Source organism: Agelaius phoeniceus, chromosome 6, assembly GCF_051311805.1.
Source record: "Agelaius phoeniceus isolate bAgePho1 chromosome 6, bAgePho1.hap1, whole genome shotgun sequence".
Taxonomy (NCBI): Eukaryota; Metazoa; Chordata; class Aves; order Passeriformes; family Icteridae; genus Agelaius; species Agelaius phoeniceus.
The window spans coordinates 16175623-16194812 of record NC_135270.1 but is presented as its reverse complement, the minus strand read 5'-3'; the positions used below and the strand labels follow the sequence as shown (position 1 = coordinate 16194812).

The following is a 19190-nucleotide window of genomic DNA, read 5'->3' as shown; positions in this document are numbered from 1 at the left end:
CTGACATTCTTGGAGACAATTTCCTGTAGATTTTCCTCTAGGACGTGATTTACTTTTAAAATACTATCAAACACAAACCCAAAAATAATTTGTCAGATAGACTGCCACTGAAAGTTGTGTGTAGTTTTATTTCAACATATCAAGCACAAACAGGTTTCCCCTAACTGGGGAATATGACGAGGAATGTACTTAAAAATCTGGAAACATTTACATTGAAAGATAGCCCAGACTGGCACCACCACTAAGTATTTTAAGGCTGTATATATAGCAGTACTTACCACTTGGAACTACTTCAGGCCAGAAAAGAAAGGCTTAGTATTGTCTGCAGTCTACAGAAAATATTGCAAATCTTTAAAAAATGGTGTAAAATAGGAAGACTATTAACAGGGTTGAACAATGCAGTGGCAAAACCCTCCCTCTTTCCTGACCTTTGACAATAAATGTGCCTAAGACCGAACACACGTACACCTACATCGCTCCCATCCTCCTCACCTATGCTGGGGCAGTGGATTTCTCTCTACAATGCTAGTGTGTGATATTATAAAACAGCCGTATAGCAAATAATAACAATAATAGTAAGTGACCAGGTTTTACAACAGGCGTGCGTGTCTGACATCACCCTCGAAGGGCCAGGCCCAGGACACCAGTCAGCTCCGTAACCAGACAAGGAGCTTCCACTGGATACTTCCCATTTCCTAAAGCAGAATGACTCTAGGAAATTGTGTGTATTTACAGTTTCTGTGGAATGGAAAATAAAACACATCCTGAGGTTCCATTCTGCATGGGCTGACTAAACAGATCATGACTTAATACCCCAGGTATACTGGATTTTTTGGACCAACATCAACTCCCTCCTGTAATTAAAGGCAGCCGGACAGGCACCGTGGACAACAGTTCTTTACAGCTCCCCAACTGCTCTTCCTCACTCCTGGAGCTATGACCCAGGCCACCATGACTTTTCCAAAATGTTGAGGTGATTACCATTTTGGGGTTACCAATACTGCTGGGTAATTATTAATTGCATCAGAAAATGACAAAACATAGAAAACAAATTGCACAATTAAAGCTACATTTGGCTTCAGCATTAAGGCCCATACAGGTTAAGAGGTCCTTGAAGATGTACATGTAAAAGGCAAAAAATGACATAATCTGCAGGAACAAAGTTTTGCAGGTTCCTAGGTCCCTTTTTAACCTCGTTTTTCCACTTCCTTCCACCTCTGCCGTGTTGGTTCTAAAGTGCTTTGGTGCCTCGCTGGGCTCCTTGCGCGAGTGGCCCCCTCCTGCAGCCAGTGATCATTATTGCTGCCAAATGTAGTGATTTTATTTGAAGACATAATTAATGAAGAGTTGACATGTAAGAAAGATGCAGAGGAGAAACCAACAGCGAGAGTCCAGGAGGAAGCTTTCAGAAGAGGCCTTCCTGTGGAAGGACTTTTTGTTCAGAGCGCTGAGATTTCTGCAAAAGAAAGCAACATGATTATTTGTGTGTTGGAGAGAAGTGTGCCTTCACATGTGTGCATACCCAGAGCTCCCACACCACGAGGGAACCCTGCACTTTGATGACACCCTCAGAGGCAGAGCAGTGTGCCCCCCCAGACTTTGCCTCCCTTTTTAACAGGAAGATTAGTGCTTCTGGCTGCAGCTGGTTGGCATGGGAAGGGCACAAACCCCAAAAAATCTCTTCATCCAGCACTCACTCATAGCCCTGTGAGTTTAACCTGTGCCCTAGCCTTCCCAAACCTGCCCTGGACACCCCCAGGAGCTACAGTGAAGCTAAAACCATATAACCAATGACTCTGGCATCCAGAAATGGTAGGCGTCATGTGTGATCCCACCCCACAGAAGCCTTGGCAGGGCTGGATAATACTCCTGATACAGAGGGGAATCAGCAGGGCTCCCTGGAGCTGAACTAGCAGTTAATTCCTCCCCGCAGGAGTCTGCAGGGCAAAGCCCTCTGTCAGCACCAGATGTGGTTACTGTATCCCTCAGATGGCAACCAGCAACTTGTACAAAAAACTGGAGTTTAGTGCTTTTCTCCATGGAGCCCAGTTTTTCAGAACAAACACCCTGCAAACTGAGGAAGTTCCTAACATGCTGGATCAGAAGGCCACATATTCTTGCCTGGGAGAGATTTATTTTTAGCCAGGGCCTGGCCCAGCCCTTCTCAGTCAGGAGTACCTTGCGTTGAATACCATCCTGAGGTGATGCTTTTTGCTCAGACAGGAACTGTTAAGAGGAAGTTAACTGTTTCAAGCAGAGTCTGGGTTTGTCTTTCTGGTATGATAAGTGGTTACTTTATCTATAACAACTTGAACTGCACTCCTGCAGCTCACAGAGACACTCTAAAGACCACAGTAAGGAGTTAAATGCCACACAGTTATTTTAAGCCCATTAAAATCATTGTTTGATGACAGAAAATGGTTACCTGTGTATGTCCTGTTGGGCTTTCTGTAGAGATAAGACAGCTGAGTGAATTTCCTTCAGGTGGTTCATTTCTTTCCCACACTGAGCGCACAGGCTTTCAAACCCTGTGGCAAAGTATTGAAGGACAATTATGTTTTGCATCACCATTCTGGTGGTAGTGAAACACAACACAGCAAGTGGGTGGCTGTGAACTAATTGTCACTGCTAGGGGGGACACTTTCAGGAGGAAACATGGGGAGGAGACAGGGAACAGAATCTTCCAGCCAGAAGATCCAGGCCACTGTAAGATCCAGGTCACTCCTGTGACTCTGGGGTCAGGGTGCTTCTCAGTCAGCTTGCTCCTCAGTCAACAATGCTCCTCAGCTGAGGGGAGGAGAAAGGAGTGCTCACACCTGCTCACTCCCTCAAACATTCAAGGTCACCTCTAACAAAGGCAGAGAAAAGAGACAGAAACATAGCCTGTTTCCTATGTGTTGATTGGAATGTCACTGTATTTTTCCAATTTTGCCAGGAGCTGGGAAGTCCTCATTGTAAGGCAGAAACAGCACATACAGAGAACAGAAAAGCAGAACATTCCTTGTGCTGCCTGTGGGCTGTTGGCCCATGGTATTAACTGGGCTGGGAAACGTCCCAGGGCTGGCTCAAGAATTAAAGTACCAAGGCAAGAACATTAAAGCCTGACCCAGTGACACCCAGATACTTGCCATCATCATCTGAGAGCTCCTGCACTGACTCTGGCGTTGAACAGCTGCTCTCTGTGTTCTGGCTGTGGTTGGAAGGCTGATCACTGGTTTTGCGGCGCCTGCAGTCTTTGGCAGACCTCTGGATAAAACAGGGATTAGATATGACTCAGTCTCTATCACATTGAAGAGGTGTGTGATTGCTTTGAACAAAACAATTTGGGGTGCTGGGAAATTAATATGAGATTGTGAAGTTTGATTACATTCTCAGCAACTCATAGTAGTGGACTCTGGCAGCTACTTAAGGATATTATACATGTGCCTCATTCAGAAGCATTTCCCCAAGTGACAACATTCTTAGACCAAATTAAGGTAAGTAAGGTTCTTAAGACAAATCTATCCAAATTATTCTTCTTGTAGCTTTAACTGATACATACTATGAATTAACCTTATCGTTCCTTTACTGAGTTGTGTACCTAACTCAGCCAGGTACATAAGAGAATACTGGAAAAGAAGAAAAAATTAGAATCAACTTCCCTGGCAATGATTTTTCAGAAGGTGCTTGGAGGATCTAAGCATCATGGAATTTTTATGCCTAGTTTCTTGATGCACTTTGGAAAGTTTTGCCCTCTCTCTCAGATGAGTAAACCAAACACATTAATTCAAACTTCTCACTACAGGGTCTGAAAAGCAGTTATGAACCCCAACTTCCCCACTGAATCAGAGACATTCCAGTGTGGGGCATTACAGAAGAAAAGTCTCTGTAGATAATAAGACACAAGTTTTTCAGTGTAATATGGGTTATACTTAGAGAGTTTAGAAGCTCTACATTTGCAGTGTGTTATGAATGACAGGTATTGCTCCAAAGATGGAAGCACTGAAATAGTAGAGTATTATCTCTGTATTAGGGAAAGGATGGAAAGATGTTTCTTGTCTTGTCTGAGAGAGTGAATGATAAAGGCTCATGGCAAAGACTGAAACTGAAATCAGGGGTCTCAGTTATGTACTGCAAAACCTACAGGAAGTTTTCTGCTTTGGAAACACTTAACAGTAAAGTTCAGCTCAGTCATATGCAAAATTCAGTGTAAGAGTCACTGTCACTAGCATTGGGTGGAAGAAAAATGCCAAAATTGATAGAATGAGTCAATCAGTAATTACAATTCTTGGGAACTAATAATGGTATAATACTGCAGGTCTATAGTCACAAGCTGTATTTACCTAAAACAAAACTTTCAGCTTATGCTGTGCTTACATGAAAATGCTGTAGAAAAAGAGCTGTGTATCTAAACAACCATAAAGAAAATGATAATCCCCAGGACAGGCTTTTTACCTTGTGCCGTGTAATTTGATTGTTTATGCATGTTGCTTTGTGGTTTGACATCCTTGTGGATAAGTGTCTTTCCATTGTCTGAAGTATTCCATCCTTCTCAAATTGGGCAATGTCGTTCAAAGGATCCCAAGGTCTTAGACTTTTGAGACCAAATGAGAAAAATTCATCAGAAAAGCAAGAATCCCACATTAGCCCAATACACTAATTCCACATGCATCAGGGCAGGCAATCATTCTTGACAATAGCCAGACTTTCCAGGACTAACAGAAAGTTCCCTGCACATTCACAGCTCCTTGAAATAAGTGAGGGGGTTCAGTCTCCAGAGGCTTTACCCTTGTTGCCCAAGGGAGGAGAGCACAGTTGTTAACTCTACTCTGAACAATGCAGAAAATCTCTGCTAAATGACTTTGCACTTCATTGCAGCAATAGGAATTTTCATCAATGACACAGTGGATTTTCCACTGCCACCCCTTCATTTCCAGCTATTCCCAATTAGTATCATGAACATGTATTCTAATGATGACATGCAGCTCACAAAGGGCAAGCTCTGGACATAGTTTTGGGGAATGGCAGGGCTCCAGTGACAGGTCTGTAGCCCTGCTTGCATCCCTGGGAACTCAGGCAGCGAGATGTGTTGGGAACCCCAAGCCCAGCACTCACTCCTCGTATTTGTAGCGCCACTCGTTGGTCCCGGCATCGTGCTGGAACAGCAGCGGTTTCCATTCCGTGCCACTTTCCCTCCGCTCCCGGGCAGCGTTCCTCTGCTCTTCTTCCAGCACAAACTTCTCCTGCGTCGCCTTGTGCTGATCACCTTTGTTTATTGCACTGGTAACATGCTGCCAAAGCCTAGGAATAATCAGGGAAGGAAGTTAAACCACTTTAGAACCAGCAATGTATTTTGCCAGCTGGAACTTTAGAGCAGAAACTTGTCGGGTGTATTGACACACCAGCAGAACTGTACCAGGATTGCTCAGCCTCTGTTTTTAGCTGGTAAGTTAAAGAAACTGAGAAAGGCAACACTGAATGCTGTATGGGTGACCTGCTGAAGGAACTTTCTCTCAGATAACATCACCTACAACAATTATTGAATTCTTCAGTGCTGTCTGTTTATTGAATTCTTATGCTGCTGTAATAAGGAAGTTGTGTTCGACTCACTGGGATCTGTGGCCTCTTTAGAGGTGATTGATGGAGAATCTGTTCTGTTCCTCATCCTTTCAGGCATTTCTGTTTAGAAGCCTTTGCGTCAATGTCTATCCCCAAAACAAGTCTTTATATTTAATGTTTAGAAGCACTGGAAAACAAACTTATGTGCACATCTTGTAGCTGTACATGCACCTCCTATACAGGATTTACAACCAGATCTGTAGGAAGCTGATGCAATCCACAAGCAACAAGCATGTCCTCGTGCTCACAAGCTGTAAGCATGAACACAGGTTTTCACTCACACTTGTTTGCAGCTGCCAAAGAATAAGTGATCTGTCATATGAGCTGTTCTCATTGAGCATCTGCCCTGGGGAGAGGATCTGCCTTCTACCAGAGAAAAATTACCTTTTTTTTTTTTACTATAGCCAAGCTGTGATCAGCCTCTCCATAGTTCCTCTAATCAGAGCACTTTAATCTTCATTTCAGATTGGAAATACTTCTGAGACTAGCAGCTAGCCCTCCCAAAATATTACTGTATGCTTTAGTGTTTAGAATGTGCCCAGGAGATCCAAGTTGTTCCATTATTCCCAGCTCCACAAAACATCCATCCACCATTTAGAAGATGAATTCATTACTGCATTTAATTTGGAGCTTGCTGTGAAGCTCTTAATTTAAAAGTGAGCCTGAAGCTTTCATCATATTTCTAGCACCATACATTAACACAGCACTTCCAAAAATGCAGCCTCTTAGATAAGTAACTGGATGTAAAGCAATGCCTTCCTTTCATTTTTAACAAGTCACTCCCCTACTTCTGTGTATGAATAATTTCTCCCAGAAACAAAGGAAAGAAACTCAGTGATGGGGATGGGGCAGGGAGGAGTGAAATAACAGCCTGAGAATATATTTTGGTGGTGTAAAGCCTGTCTTAAAGAATATAGTGGTGTAAAGAGTGAGTCCCCTAATTCTACAAACCTTAGAGGGACAGCACAAGATTGTTTGACAAGGGAAAATTACTCCATCAAGAGTTGCATATGTCAGACAATGAGACCCTCCATGGTGAGCTGCATGACAGTATGAGCTTCAGAGATTCCCCAACAATTGTGAAAATAGGGGATTTGCAGCACTGCAGGGAAGACTAAGCAATTTAGGCAGAATATAACCTGGACTAGAGGGAAATTTATTCATGCAACTGTCAGCATAATAAGGAGTTTGGTGGAATGTCTGTTTTTCCTTATTCCTCCTTCCCTTGGATGCACATAACATTATTAATCTCTCATGTAGCAAAGGGAGCCAACTCTGGTAAACAGAGAACTGGAGATTCTTTGCCCACAAGACCAAGATTCTCCTTTAAAGAATCTTCTTCTGAAGATTTAGAGAAAAATGTACTGCAATCTGCCCTGCTTTGCAGAGCTAACACATCTGTTCTGTAAGTTACAAATACAGACTTGATTGCTCATAATGCCCACTGCTGTTGATTTCTTGTGAAGGCTCACCTAGAACAGAGACCTAGATGGAATTAAAGAATAAAGTAGGGATTTATTAGAAGGCCTCAATGGATACACCTTGGGCAGCACAAGAGCCCAGCCAGGGCTACACCAAAGATGAACCAAAATGGTCACAAAATGGACGACCGCTCATGGGGTCTCTCACTTTTATAAGTTCTGGCCCATTTGCATATTGGAGTTAATTGTCCAATTATAACTAACTTATGAAGTCCCATCTCCCTTGTTTTCCCTTCTTCAGTTCATGTTGTTTATGCTCTGGGGCCTGAAATTTGGATCATTTGTCCTTGGTCCCCAGATAGAGAAGGAATTGCTTTGTCTACGTACTCTGTGAAGAGAGCTCAACCTCCCCTAATGTGAAGCTCAGAAGTACTACACTAAAGCAGTACAGATCTGAAAAATATAAAAGCTAAAACCCGAGACATCACTTTCCAAACTAAATTTTTGTGTGTTTTTATTTTCATGCAATCCCTTTCTTTACCTATAAAAAGGGGAATCTTTTTAGGGTGATGTGATGCAACACCAAAATCAGATGTCCACAGAGAAGTGCACAACGTGATGCAGAGCCAGGCAGCAACTGCATGTGCTGGCTTGGGATTTTGGCTGGTGCTGGCTGACTGTAGTGGAGAGGAAGCACAACTAATTTGATTAAAGCCAGCCAGCCCCACATAACTCTGCCCAACTCTTGCTCAACAACTGTACAGTGTGCATTATTCACTTCTTCCATTTTCTAAGTGTATTGGGTTTGCATGGCCTGGTTTTTGGCAACAGGGGTGCTACAGAGGAGGCTTCTGTGAAAAGCTCCAGAAGCTTCCACAATATCTGGCAGAATCCTGATGGCTCCAAATATGGACATGCTGCTGGACAACACTGGGGTGGGGGTAATGCCTCTCTCATGACATACTGAGGAAGAAATCAAAAGAAAGGTTGTGGCACAGTTTTAATTGTGACTGGAGAAGAATAGGGTGAGAACATGTGAGAGGAACAGTCCTGCAGACACCAAGGTCAGTGCAGAAGGAGAGGAAGGAGGTGCTTCAGGTGCCAGGGCCCAGATTCCTCTGCAGCCTGTGGAGCAGCCTGTCCATGAAGGACCCTGTGGAAGAGTGATCCATGCTGCAGTAGGATGGACTCACATTGCAGCAGTTTGCAGGTAGCTGCTGCTCCTGAGATGGAGCCATGTTGGAGAAGTTAATGGAGAACTGTATCCTGTGGGAGGGACTCCACAGTGCAGCAGTGAAGGACTCCTCTCCCTGAGCAGCAGGAAAAGCCATGGGTGATGAATCGACTGGAACCCCCACTCTCCTGTCTCCTTGTGCTACTGGGGGAGGAGGTAGAGCTGTGAAGGAGGGAGGGGTGGGGGGAAGGTGTTTTTAAGGGCTTATTTTACAACTCATTATCCTGGTCTGACTTTTTTAGCAATAAATTTATTTTATTCTTGGGCCTGTTTTGCCCTCAATGGTAACTGACAATTATCTTCTCGCAGTCCTTAACTCATGAACGCTTAATTAAATTTTCTCTCCTCTGTCCAGCTGCAGAAAAGAGTGAGTGAGTGACTTTCTTGGGTACTGGCATCCAACCAGGGTCAAACTCGACACGAAGTTACGTGCCTGTTTTATGTAACCTAGATCACCCTACAAAGCCTGGTGCAGACTGCATTGGAGATCTCAGCTGAGATTATGAGGCAGGGTTAAACATCTGTTTAATTACATTCATTCATAAAATCCTGTTATGTGGTTCAAAGTACTGCTCTGCGGATGCCAGGACTTCCCACAATTCCTACACGTACTTTAAGAGCTTGTGGTTGAAATAACCCTTCTTAACAAGGTATCCAACCTCAGGATGACATCCTGCCCTTTTATAAAATGCTCCAGCAGTTACAGAGATCTCTGGAGTCCAGGCAGAATTGTTATTTTAAGCAGATAAAATGTAGCCTCCACTATTTCTCAGCCCAGTTTGATTTTAGAGCTGTACTTCATGGAAATACTCCAGAGTTAATAGTCTGGAAAGAAACAGGTAAATGGCTGGGTAATATGTGCCAACAAAGCAGGTCACTGCCTTTCCAGGACTGTGCTGAGGAATTGGAGGAGCCCTGCTGATGAGAGAAGCAGCAGTGAGACGTTCCCCGAGCTCCCCACCTCTCTGACTCAAAGTCCGTCTGCTCCTCAAACAGCACAATGTGGCGCTTCAGCCTCTGCCTGCGCACTTCGCTCGTCGGGTTCCAGAACATTTCTGTGCTCCCATTTTTCAGCTCGCTTATATGCACTTCTCCATCCTGAGAAGGAAAAGTAAATTCATCCATGACAATCAGAAAACAAAGGCAGAAATTAATCCTGACAAATTGAAGCTGCTCCTGGATGATGATAAGGGATATCTGTTGGTTAGGAGGCTTCTTTCCTCCTCTATCCCATAAAATCTCATCGAACACTTCCTGAAAGTTTCTGAAATGAATGAGGCAAGGCATTGCCAGAAATAGTGGCTGCATTTACTATTAATCAGAGTAGAAAGGGACCTGGTTCCTTCTATTAAGTCTTGTCCCCAGACCTGAGTGCCCACAGAAACCCTAAGATACTATTCTTTCACACTGTTCTTCCCACCTCCCCACCCAGCACATATAAAAAAGATCCCCAGCTCCCTTTTCCAAAGTCTCCCTCAGTACTTCCTCTCCCATGTTCCCAAATGCTAGTGCCAGGACTGATCCCAGGTGCCCAAGAGACCCCCACTGTGGAAAGGATGAGGTAGGCAGGCATTATCAAGTACCACTACGTGCATCTCTAACAAGCATATATACATGCACTCAGCTGCTGCTGTGACCCTAGCACTGAGGAGCACTGGGATTTACCTCCCTTCTTTGATCAGGTGGGTCTGCAGGTCCCAAGGCAAGGACAATTCAGGTGCAAGGATTTCTGTCAGAAAAGCCAGGAGAGCAGGCCAGTACTCCCAGTGGGAAAGGAGGAGAACCAACACCATCCCTACCCCACTGCACGGCAGCTCTGTTCACAGCACACTGCTGCAAGCAGCAGCTTACAGAGCCACCATTCCAAAGCCATTTAACTTCTCGTATACATCACTGCAGTTTGTGCACCACTAACAACCAGGACAAAGATCAAGGGAGGAGGGTAAAAGCAGAAGGCTGAGAGCTGAGCAGCACTCAACCTTGAGGCTCAGGAGAGCCCCTGGATGATGGACTCTCACAGGTGGTGTTGGCAGGACCCACTGCAGACAAGGTACTCCACAGCCCAGCACAACTCACCACTGACAGGGCTCATCCTGCAGGACAGGGAGCTCAGAAGGGAGCAAATCCCTTGTACATGCTTAGAAAGGGAAAATCTCCCAATTTCAAAATGGTCATTAGCTTTTTATGTAAAAAGACAGATTGCCTGACAGGACAAGCCCAGTACCAAAGGCTACACTGTGGTTAGGACCTCACTATAGTAAGGGCTTTATCCAGGCACTTTTCACCTGGCTTTCTTTAAATACCTCCTTCAGATGAGACAGATCTTGTCTCAGAAGTGGCAATTTCTATGGACTGGCAAGAGAGCACAGACCAACTGCAATTATGATGCAGATGTCCAAATGTTGCTCAGAGAAATACCCAGATGTCCAGCCCAAAGCCAAGGGTCACTGCTTTTGTTTCAGGTACCAGGAGTTCCAATCAAAATTGGACTACACCATTCACTATGAAACTTTATTCTTTCTGGATTTTGGCTTGAGGCTGGCTCTGAGTAAACCACTTGTGTATACTGGGTGTACTACATCATTCACTATGCAACTTTATTGTTGTTGGATTTTGGCTTGAGGTTGTCTCTGAGTGAATTACTTGTGTATACTGGGTGCACAAAGGTGCCCAGTGCCCTGCTGGCTGTTCTGAGCTAGCCATAGAGAGAACAGCCTCACCAAATCCATGTCTCTGTCCCTCAGCTGATGAACAGGGGAGTAACTGTCTTCTACCATAAAGGTTTGCTGTGAAAACAATGATTTCAAAACCCTCTAAGTTCTTCCCTGAATCCCAGCCTAACTGGGGAAGTACTGAACACACCAGACAAAAGGCAGCCTCAAGGTCTTTGCAATCACACCTTGTACACATTACCTCCTGCCATCAGTGCTTGCCCTAAGCCTCAGACCCTAAATACAGACCCATTGCCTTTGATGGAGAACCCCCTTACTGTTGCCAGCTTCCCCAGGCTCTGGGAGTGCAGTGCTCCTTTCACTGCAGATGGATGGGACTACTGAAGTGTAAATGAGCTCCAGAGGTACATTAAGAGGGGTGGCCCTGGCTGTGCTCACCAGCATGCCCTGGGGCTGGGGGGAACAGGCAGGACAGGGCCCTCCCAGTGCCCATTCCAGTGCAGGGAGCCTGCCAAGGGCTGCCAGCCCTCCCTCGAACCCTGCAGCCACAGGCTCCTAACCTGCCAGCAACTTCGAATATCAAATGTTACCCAGTGTCCAGTGAGACTCGCTAGCACTTCTTCTCCACATTTAATCTTCCCAGAGATCTGATTAATGCTTGTGCTGCCACCGAAGAAGGGCTGTCAGGGGACAAGAGAAACAGCAAACATGGTCAGTCTAGTGAGGACTGGAAGGGAGCCAAACAGAGATGCAATAGGAGGGAAGGAAAGTGCAACTGGCTGACTCACAGTACTTCTGGAGAAAGGCAGAATGAATTCTAACATGGATTTTGACTGTCTCACATTGTGCCCCCTTCCTTTTGTTTGTAATACCACAAACACTGCAGTTGCAGATAGGGAGATAAGCCTTGAGGTGCATTAACACTCAGGAGTGCAAGATCTCATCTTTCTTGGAAATACACTTATTTATTGTCAGCCAGACATCAGGATAAGTGTATGTGGACAACTCTTTCCCACTGTACAGAATCACAGCTTTTGCACCCTTGTCCAAAGAAAAGGAGCAGCACCAGTGGGGACTCTTCCTGCTTATGGGATAGCAACAGCACCGTGGCACTGCTGGTGACATCATGTGTGTCAAGTCTCCAGTGTGAAGAAGCTCTGAACAGCAAAAAAACCCCCACAAACCAAAGAAAAAGGGTATTTCCAGAGTCAAGGAAAATAAATAAATAAATCCCAGAACAATGGAAAATTCCACCCATCTCCTGGCTGCCAAACACAGGAAATGCCAGTGAGAGTGTGAGCAGCTCTTCTGTTCACAGAACACACCTCTTCAGACATTTTAGCAGGCACTTTCTGAAAACATTTGTGCAAACTTTTGTGTGTGTGTGTGTGTTAAATAACAATATAGACCCAAATTTCACACAACACCCATGCATATAATAATCACATGTATCTTAAACATCAATCTCTGGTACATATCCAAATTAAAAACAAAGTTAAGGGGTTTACCTGCAACTTCCCACAGTTCTACTAAAATAGTCAGCTAGGAAATACTCAAAGCAGAGCATGAAATTATGTCATCAGGACCTTTCAGAAACATGTTTGGATGAATCACAGTGTTTTCAAGCCAGAAAAGAAGCATTTTAGGCTCTGAAGTGTTTTTATGTTTGTGATGACACTCAAGTCAGGGAAATATGGCCTCAACCCAGTACACCAGGCCTATTGGAAAAATAGGCTTTAAAGACAAGTAGGTGCAAATGACAGGGAGCAAGAGTTCCCTTTGTAGGGGAAATAAAGACACAAAAATATTATTGCCCTCAAACAACTCACAGTTAACAAAAGATTCCCCTAACTCCAGTGATCTCTCACATTTATCCTGGCTAAGGCTGCAACTCTGAAGTCCTGCAGATCTCAGTTCTCCTTTCATTTTATGCTCAGGCAAGAAATTGTTTGGAGCAGAAGAGAAAAGGATGCTTCTTAAAAATCAAGTTAACTGCCCAAAGAAAGTTACATGTTGCCACTTTCCCTCCTAAATTTTAACCCATGTAATAACAGGAATGCTCAAAGATTTCACCATTTTGTCTGCACACCATGAATTTCTATCACCAGGCTTTTCAGGGGAGGAACTAGCTACATGAACAATTCAGTGCAGGACTTGCCAGTGTGCCAGCCACTCAGAATTATCTTCCTGACAATGGGCTCTCACTTTGCCATCAGGGCAAGGTCCTGCAGCCCTCAGAAACACAAGGTGCAGCTCACCACAACGCCTGCAAGGTACGAGTACAGATGTGATGGCTGCTGGAGAGCTACCCCAAAGATCCACATCCTAACTTGCCTCCAAGTTTTTTGTACACTCACTAGATTTTGCAAGCAAAACTAATTATCCCTCCTCAAGTAGAAGCCACGATGTCATTGCCAAACATTCAGAACAAAATTTAGCCAGAAAAAGTAGCCAGAAAAAGTCATATAAAACTAAGGCTTCCTGGGGTTGGTTTGAGTTGAAGGACACAAAACCAGCAGCAGGGTGACACCTTCACTCCAGGCAGGCCCCACTCTGGTGCTCACATTATCAATTATCAAACCCTGCCTGGGCACAGGGGCAAGCCTGAGACCCACTCAAAATGGGCCATTTTTATTGTATCTTACCTTTAGCTTGAATTCCAGTTCTGCCCTGTGGTTGGTTTTCTCACAGTCAATGGTAACTTTCCCTCCAAGCTCCATTGTCATGGTACCATATAAAAGTCCTGAAAGGAAAAAAAAGAAGCTTAAGAGAGGCCTCAGTGGAAGCAATCTGCTTTCTCAAGTAAACCTGGCACTTGCTGACACACTGTGAAATTCTTCACTTGGCTTAAAGTTTTGAAAAGACAGAACTGGAGGTCTCTAGGAAATGGCTGTTTACTATCAGCATGAAGAATCTCCCCCTGAGTCCATATTCCCCATTTCTAACACCAGCTAGGAAATAGCTTGACTCACAGGTGCACCTGTGACAAGCTGAAAGTGAGACAGGAAAAATAAAGTTGTGCAACCGCACTCATGTTTAAACAGACTCAGTCAGTTCTCTCAGGGTGATTGAAGAGAGAAGCTGTAATGGGATTCACCAGAATCTGGGTGACTAGAAGTCATGAGGGAACATTTTACATACATTTACCATTTGCTGAAGGTCTTTTGCAGAAAAAGAAAAATTGGTAAGAAGAAGATTTATGGAAAGGAATACTTCACAGAGATCATGATATTATGAGGTTACTGTTTTCAGATACCCAGGCCCTTCTAAATATAAACTTAGAAGTCAGTGCCAAATTAAAAAATACTCAACTCAATTTTCACTGCAGAGTTAAAATCAGCAGTCAAAATTGGATTTGACTGCTGATTTTAACTCTGCAGTGAAAATGATGCAGACAGAGCATCCTGAGGAGCAGTGAATGAGCAGCCATGCCCCAGGCTCAGCACACACTGGCTCCACAGAGCAAAGCCTCACCAGCAGCAGCAGCCAGCCTCACTGAGGCAGCTCATACTCTGAGAAGTACACTGATTAGAGTAACAAACAAATAGCAAGAGAAGTCAGCAATTTCCTTTATTCTCAAAAAGCCAGAAAATATATCAAGCAATTTCAGTGTTAACATAATAAAAACTTTTAAGAAGCTCAGAAATGTAGTCTTGTTCTTTTCATCTTATCTGCAGTGCATATATGCAGTATTTTTCTGTTTCTGCATAGTGTGAAAACTAACACTGATGGGCCTGATTCTCTCCTGGGCTGTGCACAGGTAAACCAGAAAGACTTCAGTGAGGATTACTGAAGGTCTGTTGAGTGCTGGGACTCATGGGGGGCTCTCTGGAGTTACCAGGCCCTGTGCTGTCAGCTGCTTGAGAGGGGAGAGCCAGTGCAAAGCTGGCCAGCAAGACACCATTTTGTTACTCTGTTTGCTTCCTATTTGAAGAGTCATACCTTACCTTTACAGTGGGCATATGGCATAGTGATGATATACTCTTCCCCTCTGCTTAGAAACATAAGCTTTGCTTTCCCATCCAACAATGCAGAAAGCGAGTTGCCTAGAATTTAAAAAAACATACACATTAAAAAGTCATGTTACACTTTGCCCCTCCTCCTACTTTAGAAAAAACATTTCCATTCAAATGTAGGTCACTCATGAAAGGAGATGAAATGCTCAAAATTTAGGACTCTGCAAATCATGCACAGCTGGAGGCAGACAGTTCTAACAAACTCTGCAGCTTTTATTTGCTGTGGCATTTAGCCCCTCTCAGAGAAAGAGAAGCAGATTTAACAGGTCATTAGTGGGAGCTTACAAGTTTCTTAGGTCCTCCACTTCTCACAACTTTTCTGATTGTGGATTGTAGGTGTAGAAGAAGGGATTACAAGTAACCTTGCCCCTGATAAATTGTACTAATGTTGTACAAATTACCAAAGTTTAACTAATTACCAAAGCAGAACAAAGGTTGTACTAATTACCAAAGAAGAACAGCCTTGCCCTTAATGGGTCGCAGCTGTGACTAACAAAGATAAGTGTGATAAAAGAGTTGAGTTGGGCCGCCAGGGGGATCCTTGAGGAAGAAGGCCTAGAGGAAGAAGACCTTGAGCAGATAGAGCAGCCCTGAGGAAGAAGAACAAAACAAGGAATAGAGCTGCTGCGACAGAAGATCTGCTGTGAGGTCGGTCTGGGTCTGACAGAGTTAGACCCTGCTGTTGGAGCCTGCAGTCACAGTCGAGCTCAGTAAAAACCTGTGGTCAGAGGCAGCAGGAAATACTTGCAGCCATGTTCTCTGACAGTCAGAGTCTGCCAGAGAAGCCAGCAGCAGGAACTTGCTGCAGTCAGTCAGGATGGCTAAGTTATAAAGAAGAATAAACCAGGATCCTTTTCACATTTTTAAATGAGATTCTGTGTCTTGGCTCATTTCTACCCCTAACAAGAGGTCTGCTGCAACAGGGGATTATCCCAAATAAAAAATGAAATTGCCAGAAGGACAGCAAAGACTATCTTAAAGTGTTTTGGCAAACACACTCAGCAGAGGACAGTAGTTACGAAATGTTTGTCTAAACAAAACACTGATTTCAAACAGCAACAGTGTTTCAGAGACTAGAGTTGTGCTGTTTCCATTGATATTAAATGACTGGAGAACATTTTGAAGGTCTGGGCTTCAACCCCACAGGACTCTGGGAGCCAGATAAAGGTGCAAATCTATTCAGAGACTTTTGTGTTTGTTGGCTGAGTGCCAGAGAGCTGAAACGTAACTCATCCATAAGCACATACCAAGTGCATACTGACAATCCCATATATTATTGTGAGCCTTTGCCTTCTGAAAACCAGATTTTTAAAGCTCTCAATCTTTCTCTCTGATTTTTTTATTTCTTTTAACATCAGAGTGGTGTCACACTGAAATGGTGGCAATGGGGAAGACCCAGGAGAGCCAAGACAAGGACTTTGGCTATCCTGGTGATAGAATTGTCAACCATTTCTTAGCTCTTAACTCTCAACACACTCAGGGATGATCGAAAAACAAACCAAAACTGATGCCACAACATTACCTGGAGGAGGCCTAGACTTAATGCCTTACCATAAAACTTGGACCTAGCTAGAATACTGCCAGAAATGCAGAATCCATCCTTCCTATTGCTGACGTGAAAAGCTGACACTGGTGGGTGATGGGACACCTAGGATAAAAACAGGCAGGGGTCATTTAGAGCAGTGTGCACAGGCCAAGCAGAGTGGGGGGGGGGGGTGCAGAACAAAGGGGGAACACAATACATGACACCATTATTATGTATAAGAGCATTATACATCTAATCTTTCTCCCTCACCCTGTATTTTCTTGAGCTTGTGCACGTGAGATCACTTTCAGGCCAACAGGTTGAGTGTAAGGTTTTCAAGACAATAAATGAACAGTGCAGAACTTTAGTGCAGCATTTGAATGACCTCCGTGAAATGCATGCAGTGGTTGAAATAAAATTTTAACAAAGCTAAAATTATCTAATCAAATAGGGGAACAATGTGAATGAAACTGGGAGTCCCTTTACCAAAGACCACACAGTTCTCAGATTCCTTTATTAACATGATAAATTTCAAACTACACTTTGTTAGGCCAGTTAACTTATGAGCTCTGCTCTTCATTTAATCACAAAAACATAGAGATAAGCCCTCGATTTACTCCTATTAAAATCATCATAGAAAGTTTAGAAATAAAAAGATGGAAGGATTTGGTTGTGTGTTTTATGCTCTTTTTGACAGAGGCAATACAACTCCCATTTTATTAACAATAAGAAAACAGCAGGGCAGAATCCCATTGAAGAAGCTGATGTTATATATGGAAGACCTGCTGTTATAGTCTTGAGTGCCCACCAAGCCTCACATAATTTCTGTAAATCTGCAAAGAAAAAAGATCAGCAGCCAGTTTACCCCAGGTACACTCTGCCTGTTTACACAGAGCTCCTAGGGTGAGAGGAGTAGTGTGTTTCTGTGCATGGAGGTGCAAGCAGGTTGGTGGTGGCAACAGTTGAGCATCCAAGCAGCAACTCACCTGTTCTGCTATGTAAAATGTGTGACTGTTCGTCTGGGGGTGAAACCAACAGCAGCGAAATGTCTCTCCCAGAATAGGGTTGTATGGCTTTTTTATTCCCTGAAAAACCAAGTAATCAAAATCTGCTACAAATGAAGATTTGCAATCCAATGCTACAAATGGCCACAAAACAATACAGTAATTTTTTTCTTGGATGCTTTACACAAAGTCAATCGCAAGAATAAAAACTAAAGAACTAGTTACATATCCATCTAATCTAATCTTTTCATCCCAGCCATGGATTAATCTGCTATTCTCACCATTTTACTATTTAATACTGCCCAATCAAAGATGATCAAACTTTATTATTGTTGCTACTATACACAGCAAGGGCACACTGATGTGGGGACATGGCACAGTGGTACTAATTGGCCTGAAAAGAGAAAGAAGACCTGCTTTCAGCAAAGAGAAAAACCTTGCATCCCAGGGCATGTTACTTGTTGATTACTAGTTTTACTTTCTAACTGTGCAGTACAAAGGCTCTGGGGCTGATTGCCACTATTTTACATTCACCGTCTACTCTGAAACCAAATGCAACCCCAATTTTAAAAGTAATGGTCAAAGTCTTCTGAGCAGTAAAAGACATAAGGTCTCAAAGGAGAAGCAACAGAGAAATTAAACAAAACCACAGCAGAAGATTTCAATGCCCATTACAACCCCAATTTCATGTCTCATTTTACCTTTGGCTTCTTATAGAAGCCGGACAGATACCACCTCAGAACTTGCTTCATTCGGGTGTATGGATCATCTTCAAGGACAGCCCTGCAGAACAGAACATAAAATGTTCTTTATACTGGTCACACATCACATTAGTTTCTTAGCAGTATAATAACATCAATTTAAATCTATTTCCCCACAACTAAAGAGAAGTAACTTCTGTTCTGCTGCCAGTGAGAAAGGTGTCTCCCAGCAGAAAAATATATAGTTTATTAACGTACATCGCACAACACAAATTGTTAAAAAGTGGCACCCCTTGCCCCACATTTCTTTGAAAAGATCAATAAAATTACTGGAGTGTATCAGGTTTGATTGGATATTGGAGTAGGTTAATGTGGGACTGCCTCTCACACTGAGTCACAAGCTAGTAGAACAGTGTGAGTCATAAAAATAAACCTATGTCATCAAGATCAAAGACTTTTTTTTTGTCTCTTTTTCTTTGTTTTCCTCATTCATAAAAGATCTTTAAAGCTGATGTCCTCCATGAGCTCTATCAGCACTTTGAGATTTCATGCAACACCTCAGGTTGGAAGGGACTTGGAAAAGTCATCTCAGCCAGCACCTCCAAACAATGCTCAAAGATGAAACAGGAAGTAAACCAAACCAAAGGCATTCCTGGTATTTCCAACCATTTAGTCAGATTTAAAAATCAGCTTGGGTAAATTATTGCAAAATTCATTTAGAAGGATCACCTGAACCACAAATTAAACAATTTTTAATCAAAACCTCCAAACCTCTTGAAGTCTTCTTACATATCAGCACTGAGAAGAACTATTTCTTTAACTTCAGATGGTACAAATACCACAAACAAGGCTTGAAAATACCATGATTCTGTAATTACCCAGAGAAAGTGGAATAGAAATGAGTAACTAGTGCTGCTATTAAAATATTGCACATGATGGTTTTATAATCCACTAGGCATATCTCATTCAGAAAGCAGGTCCCTATCTGGAAGCAGAACATTTCCTATTTTCTACTCTGT

General features: G+C 43.3%; 1 protein-coding gene across 6 annotated transcripts in view; it reads right to left on the bottom strand.

Annotated features, from left to right (window-relative positions):
• Positions 1-108: 108 nt before the first annotated feature.
• The window catches only part of OSBPL5 (oxysterol binding protein like 5), a 174126-nt gene continuing 155044 nt past the window's right edge, over positions 109-19190 (bottom strand). For all 6 annotated transcript variants that reach the window (XM_054635593.2, XM_077179915.1, XM_077179914.1 and 3 more), the window contains 12 exons: positions 18172-18253; positions 17453-17551; positions 16493-16589; positions 14873-14971; positions 13571-13668; positions 11516-11605; positions 9215-9351; positions 5095-5280; positions 4435-4573; positions 3129-3246; positions 2426-2528; positions 109-1456 (listed from right to left, as the gene is read on the bottom strand). In XM_054635593.2, the coding sequence (XP_054491568.1) occupies positions 1321-1456; positions 2426-2528; positions 3129-3246; positions 4435-4573; positions 5095-5280; positions 9215-9351; positions 11516-11605; positions 13571-13668; positions 14873-14971; positions 16493-16589; positions 17453-17551; positions 18172-18253 (1384 nt within the window). In that variant the 3' untranslated portion in view covers positions 109-1320. The remainder of the gene's footprint in view (positions 1457-2425; positions 2529-3128; positions 3247-4434; positions 4574-5094; positions 5281-9214; positions 9352-11515; positions 11606-13570; positions 13669-14872; positions 14972-16492; positions 16590-17452; positions 17552-18171; positions 18254-19190) is intronic.